Source organism: Mesocricetus auratus, unplaced genomic scaffold, assembly GCF_017639785.1.
Source record: "Mesocricetus auratus isolate SY011 unplaced genomic scaffold, BCM_Maur_2.0 Super-Scaffold_100007, whole genome shotgun sequence".
NCBI classification, from domain to species: domain Eukaryota; kingdom Metazoa; phylum Chordata; class Mammalia; order Rodentia; family Cricetidae; genus Mesocricetus; species Mesocricetus auratus.
The window spans coordinates 38,637,009-38,653,870 of NW_024429191.1; the positions used below are offsets into that span (position 1 = coordinate 38,637,009).

A 16,862-nucleotide genomic window follows, 5' to 3' on the forward strand; every position below is an offset into this window, starting at 1 on the left:
TCTCGAGGGGATCCAGCAACATGTGCACATGACTCATGTTGTCTTTCCACATCATGCCTTGACCTGGAAAGTTCTGACTCAGAATCCATCTATGAATCCATCAACCCACCAAGCTCTACAGAGCTGTCTGCTAAAGCATTCTGCAGCATGGAAGTGCTCTATCAACACTGTCCAAAACAATCAGAGGCACATACAGCTAACAAACACTTCATATAGAGCCATGGCAACTAAGAAAATCAATTCTTAATTCAATTAATTGTTTGTAGAGTTAGGGAACAAATTCAGGGCCTTGCGCATAGTAGGCAAGAACTCTATGTCTAAGCCACTTCCTAGCCTGAGATAATTCAATTTTAGTATAACTAGTGTCTACTAGACTGCACAGCACAAATGCAACAAGAAATATATACAATGCATCAAATGGAGGCAAGAAAGAAAAAGCAACTATCTGGGGCTGGAGAGATGGCTCAGTGGCTAAGAGTACTGGTTACTCTTCCAGAGGACCTGAGTTCAATTCCTGGCAACCACATGGTGGCTCACAATCATTTGTAATAGTATCCGATGCCCTCTTCTGGCATGCAGGTATACATGCAGAACACTCACACATAAAATATAAGTAAATTCAAATTTAAAAAAAGAAAAAGCAACTATCAAAAAGAACAAACAGCAAACACAAGGCAGAATTAAATGAGTTAAACTGAACCAGGTAAGCATTCAGACTAAAAGCAAATGGACCAAGGTAAAAGACATGATCAGCTTGAAAGAAACAAGAGGCAGCTATACCTTGTTCACAAAAACACTGTAAAACATGAAAGAAAAGATTCACAGAAAATAAAGAGTTGAAATATACACATAATACACAGGATGTTAACAGTAAACAGATGCTACCAGAGGCACTGTATGATAGAGAATCCATCCAACAAGAAGGCTTATCACTAAACATCTATGTACCAAATAACGCCACTTCAAAATTAATTGAGCAAAAAACCCTGACAAAACAGACAACAGTTGTAGACTTCAACAGTTACATTTCTTTCAATGGTTAATGGGACAAAAATGACAAAAAAAAAATAGCAAGAATTTGGAATTTTGAACAGTATAATGGCAGCTCAGCCTGACTGAATCACCCAGCATCTGCTGAATGCACACTGCTTTCAACTGGGCACAGAACCTCATTCCAGGGAATGAATGCACTTAGTTGCAAAGACACTATGTCCAAATGACAAATATAAACTGAAAATATTTGCAGATTAATGCACACTGAAGTACATGTACCAAAAATGTAAAAAGGAAATAAGAAAACATTTAAAGGGGCTGGAGCAATGGCTCAATGGCTAAGAGCACTTACTGCTCTTGTAGATGACCTGGGTTCCTTTCCTAGAACCCACATGGTGGTTTACAGCCATCTGTAACTCCAATTCCAGGGGATCTGACACCTTCTTTTGACCTCAAGAGCATAATGCAAGACAGAAACATTTAAAGTGATTAACAATGCAAATATAATACACAGGAGAAGCAAACATGATCCCATTCGAGAAAAGTAAGTTTCCAATGTGTGTATATGTATATTAGAAAGGTTTACAATTGGACAGTGGTAACACACACCTTTAATTCCAACACTCAGAAGGCAGAAGCAGGCAGATCTCTGAGTTAGAGGCCAGACTGATCTACAGAGTGAGTTCCAGGACAGCCAGGGCTAGAAACACTGCCTCAAAACAAAACAAAACTAACTAAATAAAAATAAGCAAGTAAACAAACAAACAAACAAACAAAGGGTCTAAAATTAGTTATCTAAGCTTCTATTTCAAATTGGTTTAAAATGAAGACTAAAATATACAGAAAGAAAGTAGAAAAGCCCAAGTGTAGAGATCAATTAAATTAGAAGCAGGAAAAAAGGGGTGGGTGGGGTGAGGTAGGAAACTGGTCTGGGGAGATGGCTCAGTGGGTAGAAGAACTTGCCACCAAGTGTGAGGATTTCAGTTTGAGCCTCTGAACCCACATGACTGATGAGAAAACTAACTCCAACTTTCCATACAGATGCTATGGCACATACGTGCCTGTATACACGCAGAGAAGATAAACAGAAATGAGTGGTCTATGACATTAATTCCAGCAGTATGAAGGCAGAGGCAACTGAATCTCTGCGAGTTAGAAGTCAGCTTGGCCGACAAAGTACGTTCCAGGCTACCCAGTGCTACCCAGTGAGACCATGCCTTTTAATGAGAGATAGCCAAAAGTCAGTTCCTTGATAAAACTTAAATATAAAATACAAATTACTAACAAGAAATGACTAAGGAAGCTATAAAGAAAATATAAATCTCTGACACATGAATGGAAATGGTTAAAAGTATTATGGATATTATTCTCAGTGCCAATAAGTCTTAACAACTTACTTCAAGTGTACCACGCTAGACGGCCCAACCTTTGAAACCCAAGCAAGGAAAAAAAATATGAATAGCTTTAGGAACTAAATCTGTAACGATGACAGCAGAGAGAACACTGTGGCCTGAGTGGTGAATTCTGCCAAAGATAAGGATCAACAACTGTCTGTCCACAGCCCTGTTCAAAGAACAGTGTAAGGGCACCACTGCCCTCCATCTCACAGGCTGCCAGACTCACCAGCCTGACGCAACCAGACATACAAATCCCAACACAGTAGAATCCCTTATAAAAACCAGCAAGCACACTGATGACATAGAAAATTACTAACCCACAAGTAAAAGGTATTCATCCCAGGAAGATAAGGACGGCTTAACACCTGAAAATAACCAGTGTAATTCACCTCACTGACACTGAAACGGGAAAGCTGTAAATTCATCAGAACAGCATTGAGCCTGAAGACTTCTATCACAGGAAAAAACTCTCAGTCTGATAAAGGGCACCCACAAAAAAACTTTAACAACAGGGCTTTTTTTTTTTCCAGAATGAAAATGTCTAAAAAACCCCTAGAGACACATTCAGAGCTTCCCAGGAGCTGAAGATGAGGAGGATCCTGGGGGCGGGGCCCTGGGAGGACATGGAATCCCCGCCCCTTCCACATACCTGACCTCTTAATGTTTTCATCTGTATCCTTGCTAAGTATTCTCATTAACCAATTAACACAAGTCCTGTGAGCTGCTTGGTCAGTGCAACCCAAGGAAGGGTTAAGGGAGTCCATCTCCAGCTGGTTGTGGTGGTCCTCCCTCTGCCCTCTCTCTTTGAACCCTTCACAGTTAAGCTGCTGGCTACTATGTTCTCAGTCAGATGGAGTTCTAGGGGCTTCTTTTCACCACAGTAGCTCTCTCAATACAGGTCAGGGACCCAACACCAGGGCTCTGCTGACCCCTGAGTATGTCCACTCCGCTTAAGTATTACAGAACTGGAGGGATAACAAGGTGGGCTTGGGGACCTACTGAGTCAGGCAGGAGCTACGAACATGTACAAGCCCCACTTCAGATTTCCACAAAGGAAAACATGCAGCACTTGTCTTTCTGTGCCTTAGTTATTTAATTGACTATCACAATCCCCAGGTTCGTTTGTACAGCTACAACTCTTCATAGATGAATGACATTTCATTGCACAGATATACCATATTCTCCTTATCTATGTATGTGTGAGGGACACTGGCTGCTCTGACTAGATTATTTCCTCTTCAGAGCCCACTATGCTGACCACCATCACTGTGCATGGTCATCACAGTTCTACACAGAAACAGCCCCTGTAAGGTCTTGCTATGGACCTATCTATGTTCTCATCCCCCTCCTGGAATGGGAAGGCAAACAGTCTCATGCTCCTTCCTATAGCTATGCCTTCTGCCGGACAAGGGGATGCATGCTTTCTTAAGATGTCAGTCAAAATGCTCTCACGAGCTGGGTGTGGTGGCACATGCCTTTAATCACAGCACTCAGGAGGCAGAGGCAGGTGGATTTCTATGAGTTTGAGGCCAGCCTGGTCTACAGAGCAAGTTCCAAGATAGGCTCCAAAGCTACAGAGAAACTCTGTCTCGAAAAACAAAAAGAAAGCTCTCACCAGTTGCTCCTAGTTAGGTGTTTGGTCACAATGACTAGAAAAGTAACACTTCCTTACTGGTACAATCTTGTCTCTCCACCTTCCTCCCACTGGGTCTCCTCCCTCTTCCAGATAGTCCAACTACACTTTCCTGCCCCCCATCTGTCTTCTACATGTGAGAGAACATGCAGTATATTTATTTCTGAGTCTGCTATTTAGCATAGCACACCGATCTCCAGTCCCTCGTCTCTCTGTAAATGACACAATTTCAGTCTTCTTTATTGCTAAGTAATGTTCCACTCTGTGTGTGTGTGTGTGCATGTGTGTGTGTATGTGTGTGACATTTTATTTGTCCATCTGTTGACAGACACTTGGGCTGCTTCCTAGTTTGGTTACTACAAATGATGCCACAACCAGCAAGTGGTAAACAAAAGAGTACCAGATCATGCTTTTCCTTTGTGCACAAGTCCCTTCCAGTAAGTTCTGAGGCTGGAGGCCATTCTGTGAGCATTACAGGCACCATGGGGAACAAGGAACCAGACTTGCTCAGACCACAGAGCACTGCTCTCAGACATGGAAGGCACCCTATGTCTAGACTACCATGGAAACGGGCTATGGGATACTGACAAATAGGCACATACTAGAAACACAAGAGCCAACACTTGGGGCCTCACACCAAGATACCTGTTTTAGCACTAAAAGCACAAAAGCTCTGGTTCTGCTGAGGTGCCCATGAGAGCTGAGCCAGGGGCTATGAGACAACAGTGCAGGAAATAGAAGGTGGGAGGGATGTGGCCTCTCCAACTTGAGCTGGGGTGGTGATGGAATGGGCTCTTGGTGAGCACTGTCAGGAGGAATCCTGAACAGACCTCAGAGAAGGGTTGAACATCTACTGTGACTGTCCTTATAACAGCAGGGTCTCACTTCGCTATGACTCATCTGCTGAGTTTCCATGGATGTAGGTGCCCATAAGATGGCTCTACTCCGTCTTGGCTCAAGGGAACAGAGTTCAAAACTGTCCTCAGTAAGTCATAAAGGTCAAAGGCGTGGCCACAGTAGAATGTTTGATCTTGGCCTTGGCTGTCTTATTCTAAATAACAACTGGTCTGAGGTGTGGTTACTCCTGACCCTCAAGGCTTGTTAACAAGAAATTGAATCTAAGGTGCGGTTACTGAATCCTTAGAGAAATGAGGAAGAAAAGTCTGTTTGTTCCATATACATGAAGCCATGTTCCCCTTTTTTGGTTAAGGTATATAAAAGTGGTGAACTCGGCAGTGGTGGCACATGTCTTTAATCCCAGCACTCGGGAGGCAGAGGCGGGCAAACCTCTGTGAGTTTGAGGTCAGTCTGGTCTACAAGAGCTAGTTCCAGGACAGCCTCCAAAGCCACAGAGAAACCCTGTCTTGGAAGAAAAAAAAAGAAAAGAAAGAAAAAAGAAAAACCAAAAGAGTGGTGAGAAATAAACTCGTGCATTTCAGTATGGACTGGTTTGCCCTCCTGCTTTATTCTGTGTCTTTGTCTTTTCCTTTAACATCTTTATCTAGCCTTTCTCTAGTCCACACTCCCCCTCTCAGGTAAGAACCTCAGGCTGCTTGGCTGGCTCCGACTGCAACCCCACAAAGACAGCTTCCAACATGTGGAGATGACAGGAGCTCAGATGTATCCAGTGTCTAGATTAAACCTGATTTCCCAACAGGAACCAAAAGTAAACAATAGGAACTCTAACTCGGCAGACTATGAAATATGCTGAACTGTCCCCAAGTTCCAGGAAAGCATGCATTCGCATGCACAGTGACACAAACAGGCTATGACATGGTCAACCAGAAGAGAAGATGTAATGGAAGACCCCATTCCTGGAACACACGGGAGTTTATTCTTCACATCCATTTTATCTCATTTAGTCCTGAGGACCAACTAAGCTAAGGCCAGGAGAACAGACCTGCTAACTCTGGACAGTCTGCGGAGTCCGCTGCCTCTGCTCCTGTGACACGCCTGATGACACACCCATACCTCCATCTGACACACCCATACCTCCATCTAACACACCCATACCTCCATCTAACACACGCATACCGGTCTCTGGGTGTGTCTTTAGCCCATCCACAAGCCCTCTCTGAGCACATCCCTAGCCAGGTGTGGACTATGGCAAAGGCCATCACACCTACGAAGCACTAAGAGAGCCTGGACATTCCACCACACAGCAGCTTGAGAGCACTGCATGCTCTTTACATACACAGTCCTTTACCCACAGGGAACACATGTTCCCAGGCCCTGTGGAATAACAGAAACAAAGGATAGTATTAAACCCTATACAAGCTGTGTTTCTAATACACATACTTACAATAGAGTTATTTACAGACCACACATACTATTGCTACATTGTAATGGGAATTATGTGAGTAGTCTCCCTCTTAAAACATCTTCCTGTGTTTCACTCTGCAGCCTATCACCACTTAGCATATCACCACTCTTGCATACTAGATCATTAGTCAGTAAAATGCTCCTGAACGCAGCACTAAGACACCTAAAATAGCTGATAACCAAAATGACTGCTAGTGACTGACATGGCAGCGAGCAGTGCAGACAGGCCAGACAATGGGCTGACCCATATCCTAGGAGGCATGGGCAATCATGTCTGAGCTCTCACCAGGCTACTCAGAGTAGAACTTATATTACAGGATACCAAAGAGGTCCATTTTCCTACCTAATATTTTCAGAGGGACTCTGGGATAACTCAAACAAGAAAGCAGAACTTTAGATAAAAGGGCTATAATTGCAAAAACCAGAAAGAATGCATTTCCAAGCTAATTTTTGAAAAATAAGCACAGGGGCTAGAGAGATGGCTCAGCACTTAAGAGCACTAACTGCTCTTCCAGAGGACCAGGGTTCAATTCCCAGCATTCACATGGCAGCTCACAACTGTCTGTAACTCCAAGATCTGAAATCTTCACACAGACATGCATGCAGGCAAAACACCAATGCACATAAAATAAGAATAAATAATTAAAAAAAAAAGAAGTACAGAATTTTAAAACAAATTTGAACTTGGTGTGTTGAAAAAGAGCATGCTCAAAGATGGACCTTAAGAAGAATGGCCAGGGGCCGGGCGTTGGTGGCACAAGCAGGGCACAGGGCATTGGTGGTGCACGCCTTTAATCCCAGCACTTGGGAGGCAGAGGCAGGCAGATCTCTGTGAGTTTGAGAGCAGCCTGGTCTACAGAGAGAGTTCCAGGATAGCCTCCAAAACAATACAGAGAAACCCTGTCTCGAAAAACCAAAAAAAAAAAAGGCCAGGGAATGCTGGTTAAGGACTGTAAGCTGAATGCCACTTCCCTAAGGACAGGGAAAGACAGCCAGAAAATTGTGGAAACTTTTCTGTACACCAGTGGCAGTAGAGGCTGGAAATTCAGATGCAGTAACAAAGGCGGTGCCAGCATCATCTGAAGGCAGGGGTGGGATGGGGTGAGTGACAGAGAACGCTGGCTTGGAGGAAGACACGATGACCTACACACAACCTGGACACTTGAGAGGAGTCAGAATAGAGAGAAGAGAGCTGAATCCTCCCTGCTAAGACAAGCAAGGCCTACAGGGCTCACACTGCAGGAGGGAGGCAGGGACTCAAGACGAAATTTTATTTACAATCCAGTCCTGGAAGCCCCCCTACGCAGTGACCCTGGGACAAATGCTTCTGATTAAAGACAGAAAATAAAGAAATCCAGAACTAGAAGAGACAGGTTGATATAAAATAAAAAACAAACAAAGGCAGCTGGGCAGTGGTAGTACATGTCTTTAATCTCAGCACTTGGGAGGCAGAGATAAGTGGATGTTTGCGGGTTTGAGGCCAGTCTAGTCTACAAAGTGAGTTCCAGGACAGTGAGGGCTACACAGAGAAACCTTACCTTGAAAAACCATAGAAAACAAAATAAAACATAACAAAGGCAACTGAAATGGTAAGATAAAACAGACAGGAAGAAGATTGGAGTATTAGTCAAACAACATGTGCAGAACAAAACTAATTCTTAGAAATTAAAATCTAATGGGAATAAAAGAAAAACTCAAGAGATATAATCCAGAATGAAAGCAAAAGGACAGAGCAAAATTAACAGAAAACACAAGACAGCCAATAAAGTACAACAAAAAACAGGCACTTCAAATGGGTCACATTTTTTAAAGTGATGTGAAAAAGTTACCAAAGAAATAATATAAACAAACAAACAAAAAGCCCATTCTGAAGGACAAACTCAGTGACAGCACTTCAAAGTACACACAAAATAACAATAACAAAAACTATTTGTCCCCATTAAAGCTGATCACTTCCAGGAGAAGACAGACCTCACTCATGACCTAAGAATTGGGGACATGACTGAACCACACACATTAACAGCACAGCCTTTTCTCTGGGTGCTGGAAATGTCTTAACCATGAGCTTGCTGAGAGTACACTCTGCCTTCCCAGGAGAAGCAGAGCAGACCTTGGGGTGTGCCCACCTGTCAGCCACATCTAGATCTGACTCCATCTTCTCCAGGCCCCTCATGACGCTGTCTAGTTGCTCTCCCTGGTGATGAAGGACCTTTGATGTGTCTTCCATGCGTCTCTGGGAACCAGCCATCAGTCCCACCAGCTCCTGCCCCCTGGTCATGGGGGAGGTTGTGCTGGCAGCAGTGCCTGGCTGGGACAGCAGCAGCTCCCTCCAGAAGTGTTCGATGACATTGAAGACCACATTGCGACTAGGCCGCAGTGAGCTGAACCAGTGCTTGGCCTGGCCCTTCTCCAGGACTGTGATGGCACTGAAGATAAAGAGAGAGGCCTCTTTCCTGATCTCAGTGATGCTGGAGAGAGGCAGGCCCACAAGGACCTCTTCAGTTCTGTCTGCACTGAACTTCAGTGAATGAGGTGTCAAGGTCAGTTTCCCAGGAACCCATTGCTTCTCAAGGTTCAGGTAGTAGGAACAAGGCCAGGAGTGGACTCGCACATCACTGCTCATCTGTCCCTAGGTAGCTGGACTACACAGACGCTGTATCTGTCTCTGAAGGAAAAGAAACAATTAGTGGGCGGTTGAGGCTGAAATATATCAATTTCCTTTAGATTACAGACAGTATGTGATCCAGGACAGAAGGGACAGCCTCGAGGAAGTTGTGGGCCTCTGCCCAGAAAGTGAATGGTAGAGAGGGCTGAGACCAGAACCAAGATCTGAGCTTGTCCCACCACTCCCTACATGAGACCCTCCACTCCTGTACCCACGGGGCAAGCGTTGAGGAGAGCAAGCACTATAGACAAGGCCCCAGTCCCTTCCCATGAATATAACCTTGTGACTATGATGCCCTTATCACTGTGTATCTGTACAAGGTCCTCCTAAGGATCCTCTTTCATCTTTGTGTATGATCCAACTGCTTACAGAGAAGTCCTATAGACACAACTCCCCCTCCTGGACAGCCATCTCAGAGTTACCTATAGAGTCACAAGTGCATGGATGCATTTACATACAGATAGTGTTGTGTGGCCATAAGCCCTGATGTGTGCCGGTTTCATTTTCTTCTACTCACCCCCTCCCTGCCCTAGTAATGAGGATCACACCCAGGTGCGTGTAGGAAAGTGGTCTACTGATGATGTTGTTTTTGAAGTAGGGCCTCACATGTAGATCAGACAAACTTTGAAGCTATGTAGCTTAGGGTGGCCTCAAGTTCCCTGTGTCCTACTTAGCCAGTACTAGAAATACTGGCATGTGCCATCACGCCTGGTACTGTTTATAATTTCATATTTATAATTATATTCATCAAGGCAGTCGTAAGTCATGGATGACAGATTTGAATTAACCCTTATAGAATATGTTGCCCAATCCTCTTTGTACAGATACCAAATATTAGACAAGAAAAGAGGGTCCACACTGCAGTCTGTGGTACTGACTAGGTAAGCAGAGCTTTCCACCCCTCCCTGCCCATGTTTCTCTGTGTCTGTGTCTCTGAGTGTCTGTTTATCTCTCAATGTCTCTCTGCATCTCTCAAACAGTCTTCCTATGATATGGCTTAACTTTTAGGAAATATCTTAGCACGATCCCTCAAATACTGAACCCAGCTGTAGGTTACAGGGACACTGCTACCAGTCACCAGGTCTGTAAGTCCTGTTATGCAAAAGCCAGCATGGGCAGTAAGCATACAAGAGGCAGCACTGGCAAGGTCCCTAGCTCCTGTGATGTGGAGTCAATGGGAATTCTATTCATTCTCTCACTGAGCCACTCTCGGAGCAGCCAATCTTGGGGGTGGGAGGAGACCCACAGAAGAATCTTTGTCAACATTAGGCCCCTGAACAGACTGCAGCCCTGTGACAGACTCAGCCCCAAGGGTTGAGTCTCCCTGAGTAGTCTGGGCTGGGCAGCTACTTTGCCTTCAAGCTCCTGTTCCACTTAGTGTCAGGTGGAAGTCTAGAGGTGTAGGACATCGATGTTGAAGGCTAAATGCTCCTGAAGTTTGTAAGGAGTCTGTGGCCTGCCTGTCACCTCTGCTCCTGCTGCATATGGCCACCAGCTGCCCTGGTCTACACAAACCACTAGGTCAAGAACTAAGGTGACAGCTAAATCCCTCAGGAATTCTACAGCAGAAGGTAGGAGGTAGAGGTGTCTACCAGAGTGTCAGAGGAAGACTGCGACTGAGGAAAGTTGCTGAGACTCTAAAAGTGTGCAAGGAAATGACGAGAACAGTACACAGTGGGGCAGGAAAGAGCTCAGGAACAGGACTCACTGCAGTCTTCTCCAGCCCCTTCTCTGGGGGACGGGGAAGTACCAGGGACAGCAGCACACCTGCAGACCCAACTGTAGAATTCCACAGCACTAGAGGGCTTCAAATAAAGTATGGAGCTCACAGTGACTGCTCTGCTCCAACAAATGACCTCACACTGACCCTCTCTAGCCCTCAGAACACAAACTGCTACAAAAGTCATTGCTAGATGCCATTCTGTTTTAGCAGCCAGTAACAACCAAAAGAAGCACTGAGCCTATGTGTCTCCCAGGGCAGAGCACAGCCTTCTTGGTATCCTATAGCTCCAACACCACAACCCTGGCCTTACCTGCATTCACCTCATAGGAATTAGAAGCCTCCCCCATACATTACATCTTCTTGATCACAGCTACTGGTACCAAAAGTGCTACCATCACCTGTGTTTGTACTCTGGAGCCTGGAAAAGATTCCATCTAGGGCCCACAATGCTAGAAATGTGGTTACTATTGTCACAGGTCATCACCCATGCTGCCCAGTGGGGCTTGGGGAAAATCCTATCAATGTCATAAGCTCCAAGACCATACCTATCAGTGCCACAAACTTGCCATCACCTACACTTGCCCCACAGGACCTGGTGACAGAACCCTCCACATTCTATAGCATCAGAACTTCAACTGCCACCATCATAAGCCCCAGAGGCACAGGCACTCAAGTCTGCAGGGTGTAAGGAAACACACATTTGGAATCCTATGTCCACTGCAAATCAGTGCAAATACTCTGACCCACTGCTGCAGACTAGACTATGAAGGACTACATACACTGGTGACGCTGACTACAGTTAAAGAAACTACACAGGCCACACATCCATCTTCACTTATAAACAAAGCTCAAACACTGGCACCCTAAATCCTATCTAAATAAAAGTCTTTTTCGTCTGAAAGCTACTCCACAAAACTGGAAAGGGCAACAATTACACAAATGTGAGGACATCAATGAAGAAATTTTAAAAATGGAGAATACACAACACCTCTCAAGGACACAGTAATTCTCTGGAAATAGAGCTCAATTCCAAGGAAATCCACAGGTTGTCTGAAAAGATAATTGAAAATAAAATCCTAAGGAAAATCACTGAAATGTAATGAAATACAGACAGACAGCAAAATGAGGAAATTCATCATATAAATAAGAAATGTGACAAAGTACTAGAATACATATAAGTACTAGATATATATAAATCAACAAATGAGATAAAATAGCTTCCATAACAGACTAGGATAAGCAGAATTTCTGAACTGAACACATATCTTTTGAAATAACCCATCAGACATTTTTTTTTTAATTGCCTGGCATTGGTGATGCATGCCTTTAATCCCAGCACTCAGGAGACAGAGGCAGGCGGATCTCTGTGAGTTCGAGGCCAGCCTGGATTACAGAGTGAATTTCAGGACAGCTTCCAAAGCTACACAGAGAAACCCTGTCTCAAAAAATCCCAAAAAAATAAAACAGAAGGTTCTGTCTGGGGAGATGGCTTAGAAGTTAAGAACACTTACTAGACTGGGCAGTAGTAGTGCACGCCTTAACTTCCAGCACTTGGGAGGCAGAGGCAGGCAAATCTCTGAGTTCAAGGCCAGCCTGGTCTACAGAGTGAGTTCCAGGACAGCCAGACCTTCAGAGGAAAATCCCGTCTTGAAAAACCAACAGCCACACCTCCTAATCTTTCTAATCTTTCAACAGTTCTACTCCCTGGTGACCACAGTCAGACATGTGGTGCAATGTAAGACATTCTCCTTCAAGCCACCACAACTTCCCTGCCTTTCTATGGTGCCAAGGAATGATCTGCCACTGAGTTACATCCCCTGAAGCCTTCTATGAGATGTGGACACCCAGATCCAAGAAACTCAAAGAATGGGGGGAGAGAGAGAGTGAGAGAGAGACAGAGACAGAGACAGAGAGAGACAGAGAGAGAGAGAGAGAGAGAGAGAGAGAGAGAGAGAGAGAGAGAGAGAGAGAGAGAGAGAGAGAGAGAGAGAGAGAGATTCAGCAGGCACACGCTTTTATTCCCAGCACTTAGAAGGCAGAGGCAGGCAGATCTCTGTGAGCTAAAGGCTAGCCTGGTCTACAGATCAAGTTCCAGGACAGGCTTCAAAGCCACAGAGAGAGAACCTGTCTTGAAAAACAAAACAAACAAACAAACAAAAAAGAACTTCTCCAAGGAATACTAAAGTCAAAATGTCAAAAGTGCAAGATGAAGACAGAATTTTCAACTACCCTACAGAAATGAACAATGAACTCTTTACCAGATAAGCTGAAACAGAAAGGACTGGTCACCACCAGACCCACCCTGTTAGAAATGCACAGGGGAACAGGATGAGTAGTACAGCCTGCACTGGGAGGCTAAGGGAGAAAGACCATGAATTGGAGGTCGATTTGGGCTATGGAGCAACAGTCTGGGATACATAGTAAGACCCTTCCTCAGCAAATAAACAAAACAGAGCAGGGGTGGACTGGAAAGACTCAGCAGAGGGCTAGAGAAATGACTCAGCAGTTAAAAGCACTTGCTGTTCTTGCAGAGAACCTGTGTTCTGTTTCCAGCATCCACATGGTAGCTCACAATCAACCATAGTTCTAGTCAGGGTATGTGATATTCTCTTCTGACCTCTGCAGGCACCATGCATACCTGTAGTGCACAGACATATGCGCAAGGGAAATAGACATATAAAATATCTTTAAAAATTAAATTATTTAAAAAACAGTAATAGCCTCAATTCTCCAGTCAAAAGACATACACTACTTACATGAATTAAGAAACAGAATCCAGCCTCACCCTTCCTGGAGAGCAGAAAGGGGATGGGATAGAGGGTTGGTGGAGGGCAGGGGAGGAGGAGAGGGAGAGGGAACTGGGATTGACATTTAAAACAAGATTGTTTCTAATTTAAATTTAAAAAATCCATTCTTCTGTTGTCTTAAGAAGCCCATCTTAGGGGCTGGGTGTTGGTGGTGCACGCCTTTAATCCCAGCAGAGGCAGGCGGATCTCTGTGAGTTTGAGGCCAACCTGGTCTACTGAGTGAGTTCCAGGACAGGCTCCAAAACAATACAGAGAAACCCTGTCTCGAAACAAAACAAAAAAGCCCATCTTAGCTTTAAAGATTGGCACTGTGTTAAAGTGAAATTACGGAAAAAATTATTCCAAGTAAATAGGCTCAGGAAGCAAGCAGACTTTGCTGGTATCTGATGAACTAGACGTCACATTAAAACTAATCAGAAGAAACAAAGAAGGCTTCTTCATTCTGATCAAGGCATCAATTAATCAAGAAAATATTACAGTACTAACCTATATACTAAACACTGACACATTCAATTTCATAAAAAAAAACCTCTGCTTTAAAAAAAAAGAATAAAAAAAAACCTCTGCAAATGGAATTAAAGACACAGATTAACACAAACCAAATAGTAGGTGACTTCAACACCTTACTTTCTCCAATAGATAAATCCTCTACACAAAAAACTATGAGAACCCTTAGATTTAATGACATCTCATATCAAATAGTCCTAACAGATATTTATAGAACATTTTACCTAAGCACTAGAGCATAGCCACTCAACTCAGCAGCACATGGAAGCTTCTGTATGATCATATGCTGGAGTGAAAAACAAACTTTCACAAATGCCAAAAAACTGAAATAATTCCATGCATGCTATCCAACCATTATGCATTAAAACTTAAAATCAACAACAAACAAAACTCTGGTAAGTGTATAAACGCACAGAGATTAAAGAACTCACTACTGAGTCAAAGAAGAAATCAATAAAAAATTAAAAGTATTCTTGAAACCAAATGAAAATGAAAACACAAGACAACAAAACCTCTGGGACACAGTAAAGGAGTCCTAAGCAGGAAGTTTATAGCCCTAAATTCCTACATTAAAGAATCAGAAAGAGCACAAATAAAGAACTTTAATGATGCAATTCTGGTTTCTGTGGATTCTCACAGCACATGGACATATATGCAAAATACCCACACACATAAAATAAAAATTTTTAAAAAACACCTAAAAATAAGAATTTGGAAAAACAAGAACAAACCAAGTCCAAACCAAGTAGATGACAAGAAATAATAAAAATCAAAGCAAAAGTAAATGAAATAGAAACAAAGAGTCAATGAATTTAAGAGCTGGTTCTTTAAGAAGATAAACAAGTCAGGTGGTGTGGTAGTGAATCTCTGTGAGTTCCAGGCCAGTCTGGTCTACAGAGTGAGTTCCAGGACAGGCTCCAAAGCTACATAGTTTCTCCCTCTCTTGGGGTAGGGGTGGGATGGGGTATAAGATTTGACATATCCTTGCAAAAGAAAGAAAAAGATGATCCAAATTAACAAAAACAGAAATGAAAAGGAAAACATTACGACAACAAAGAAATTAAAAATATTAAGGAAAAAATTTAAAAACTTATATTTCAATAAGTTGGAAAATCAGAAAGAAATTAATGGATTTCTTCAGTCAATCAAACTACCAAAGTTAAGCCAAAAGAAACCAACAACCTAAAACAGACCCATAACAAAGGAAGAGACTGAGCCTAAAAGACTTCTGCCTAAAAAAATCCCAGGTTCAGACTGGCTCCGACAGACCTTCATGAAGAACTACAACCAATATTTCTTTTTTTCTTTTCAAATTCACAGAGATCCACCTGCCTCTACTCTGCCTCCCTCCTAGAGCTGGGATTAAAAGCTTATGTCACTGACCTGGCTAGGATTTTGTTTTCTGGACAGATAAAAATTAACAAATCTTTAGCTAGACTAACCAAGTAAAAAGAAGACCCAAATAAATAAAATCAGAGATGACACTGGGCAGTGGTGGCACACACCTTTAATTCCAGCACTCAGGAAACACAGGCAGGTGAATCTTTGTGAGTTCAAGACCAGCCTCGTCTACAAGAGCTAGTTCCAAGACAGTCTCCAAAGCCACAGAGAAACTCTGTCTCAAAAAAACAAAAACAAAACAAAAAAAAAACCCCACAAAACCAGAGATGAAGTGGGGCATGGTGGCTCAAACCCTAGAACTCAGGAGGCAGAGGCAGACAGATTTCTGAGTTCAAGCCCTGTCTGGTCTACAGAGAGAGGTCCAGGACACCCAAACTACACCGAAAAACTCTGTCTGAAAAGACCAAGGGGGGCGGGGGAGAAAATAAACTACTATGGCTGGCTAGAGAGATGGCTCAGGATTGAAAGTACTTGCTAAAGAGCAGGCTGGCTGCCAGCACTCACATTGGGTGGTCCATAGCCACCTCTAACTCCAGCTCTGGGGAATCCGATGCCCTCTTCTGGACTCTGTGGTCACTGTTCTCATGTGGCATACACACAGACATACACATAAATAAAAATAAAATAAATCTGCTCTTTAAAAAGAAGAGACTACATGCCGGGCGTTGGTGGCACACGCCTTTAATCCCAGCACTCGGGAGGCAGAGGCAGGCGGATCTCTGTAAGTTCGAGACCAGCCTGGACTACCAAGCGAGTTCCAGGACAGCCTCCAAAGCCACAGAGAAACCCTGTCTTGAAAAACCAAAAAAAAAAAAAAAAAAAAAAAAAGAGACTACAGCAAAAAAAAAAAAAAAAATTACACGATTAAAAAACTGGGAAATCTAAAAGAAATGCACAAATTTTTAGACATATTCAACCTACCCAGACTGAATAAAAAAGAAACAGAAAATCTAAACATACCAGTAATAAGAAATAAAATGGAAACCGTAGTTAAGTCTCCCATAAACAGCAAGCTCCAGGCCAGCCAAAGTTACATAGTGAGACCCTGTCTTTAAAAAAAAAAAAAATCAAGGGCATGATGACTTTTTTGACTGAATTCTACAAAGTGTTTACAGAATAAATAATCTAATTCCAAAAAATTTAAGAAACATTGAAAAAGAAAAAAAAACATTGCTAAACTCTTTTTTATGAGGTCAAGGACTATCAAAACCACACAAAGATACAACAACAAAAGAAACCTGAACACCTATGATGAATAGGGACATAAAAACTTTCAAAAAAGCCTGGTCTACAGAGTGAGTTCCAGGACAGCCTCCAAAACAATAGAGAAACCCTGTCTCGGGAAAAAAAAAAAACTGTCAAAAACTATAGTGAAAACCAGTCTGGTGCAGAGTCAGACACCTGCAACTCCAGG

General features: G+C 43.1%; 1 protein-coding gene across 3 annotated transcripts in view; it reads right to left on the reverse strand.

Moving 5' to 3' along the window:
- The window catches only part of Snap47 (synaptosome associated protein 47), a 48,735-nt gene that overhangs the window by 21,239 nt on the left and 10,634 nt on the right, over positions 1–16,862 (reverse strand). For all 3 annotated transcript variants that reach the window (XM_005067698.4, XM_040748738.1, XM_040748736.1), the window contains one exon: positions 8,472–9,010. In XM_005067698.4, the coding sequence (XP_005067755.1) occupies positions 8,472–8,968 (497 nt within the window). In that variant the 5' untranslated portion in view covers positions 8,969–9,010. The remainder of the gene's footprint in view (positions 1–8,471; positions 9,011–16,862) is intronic.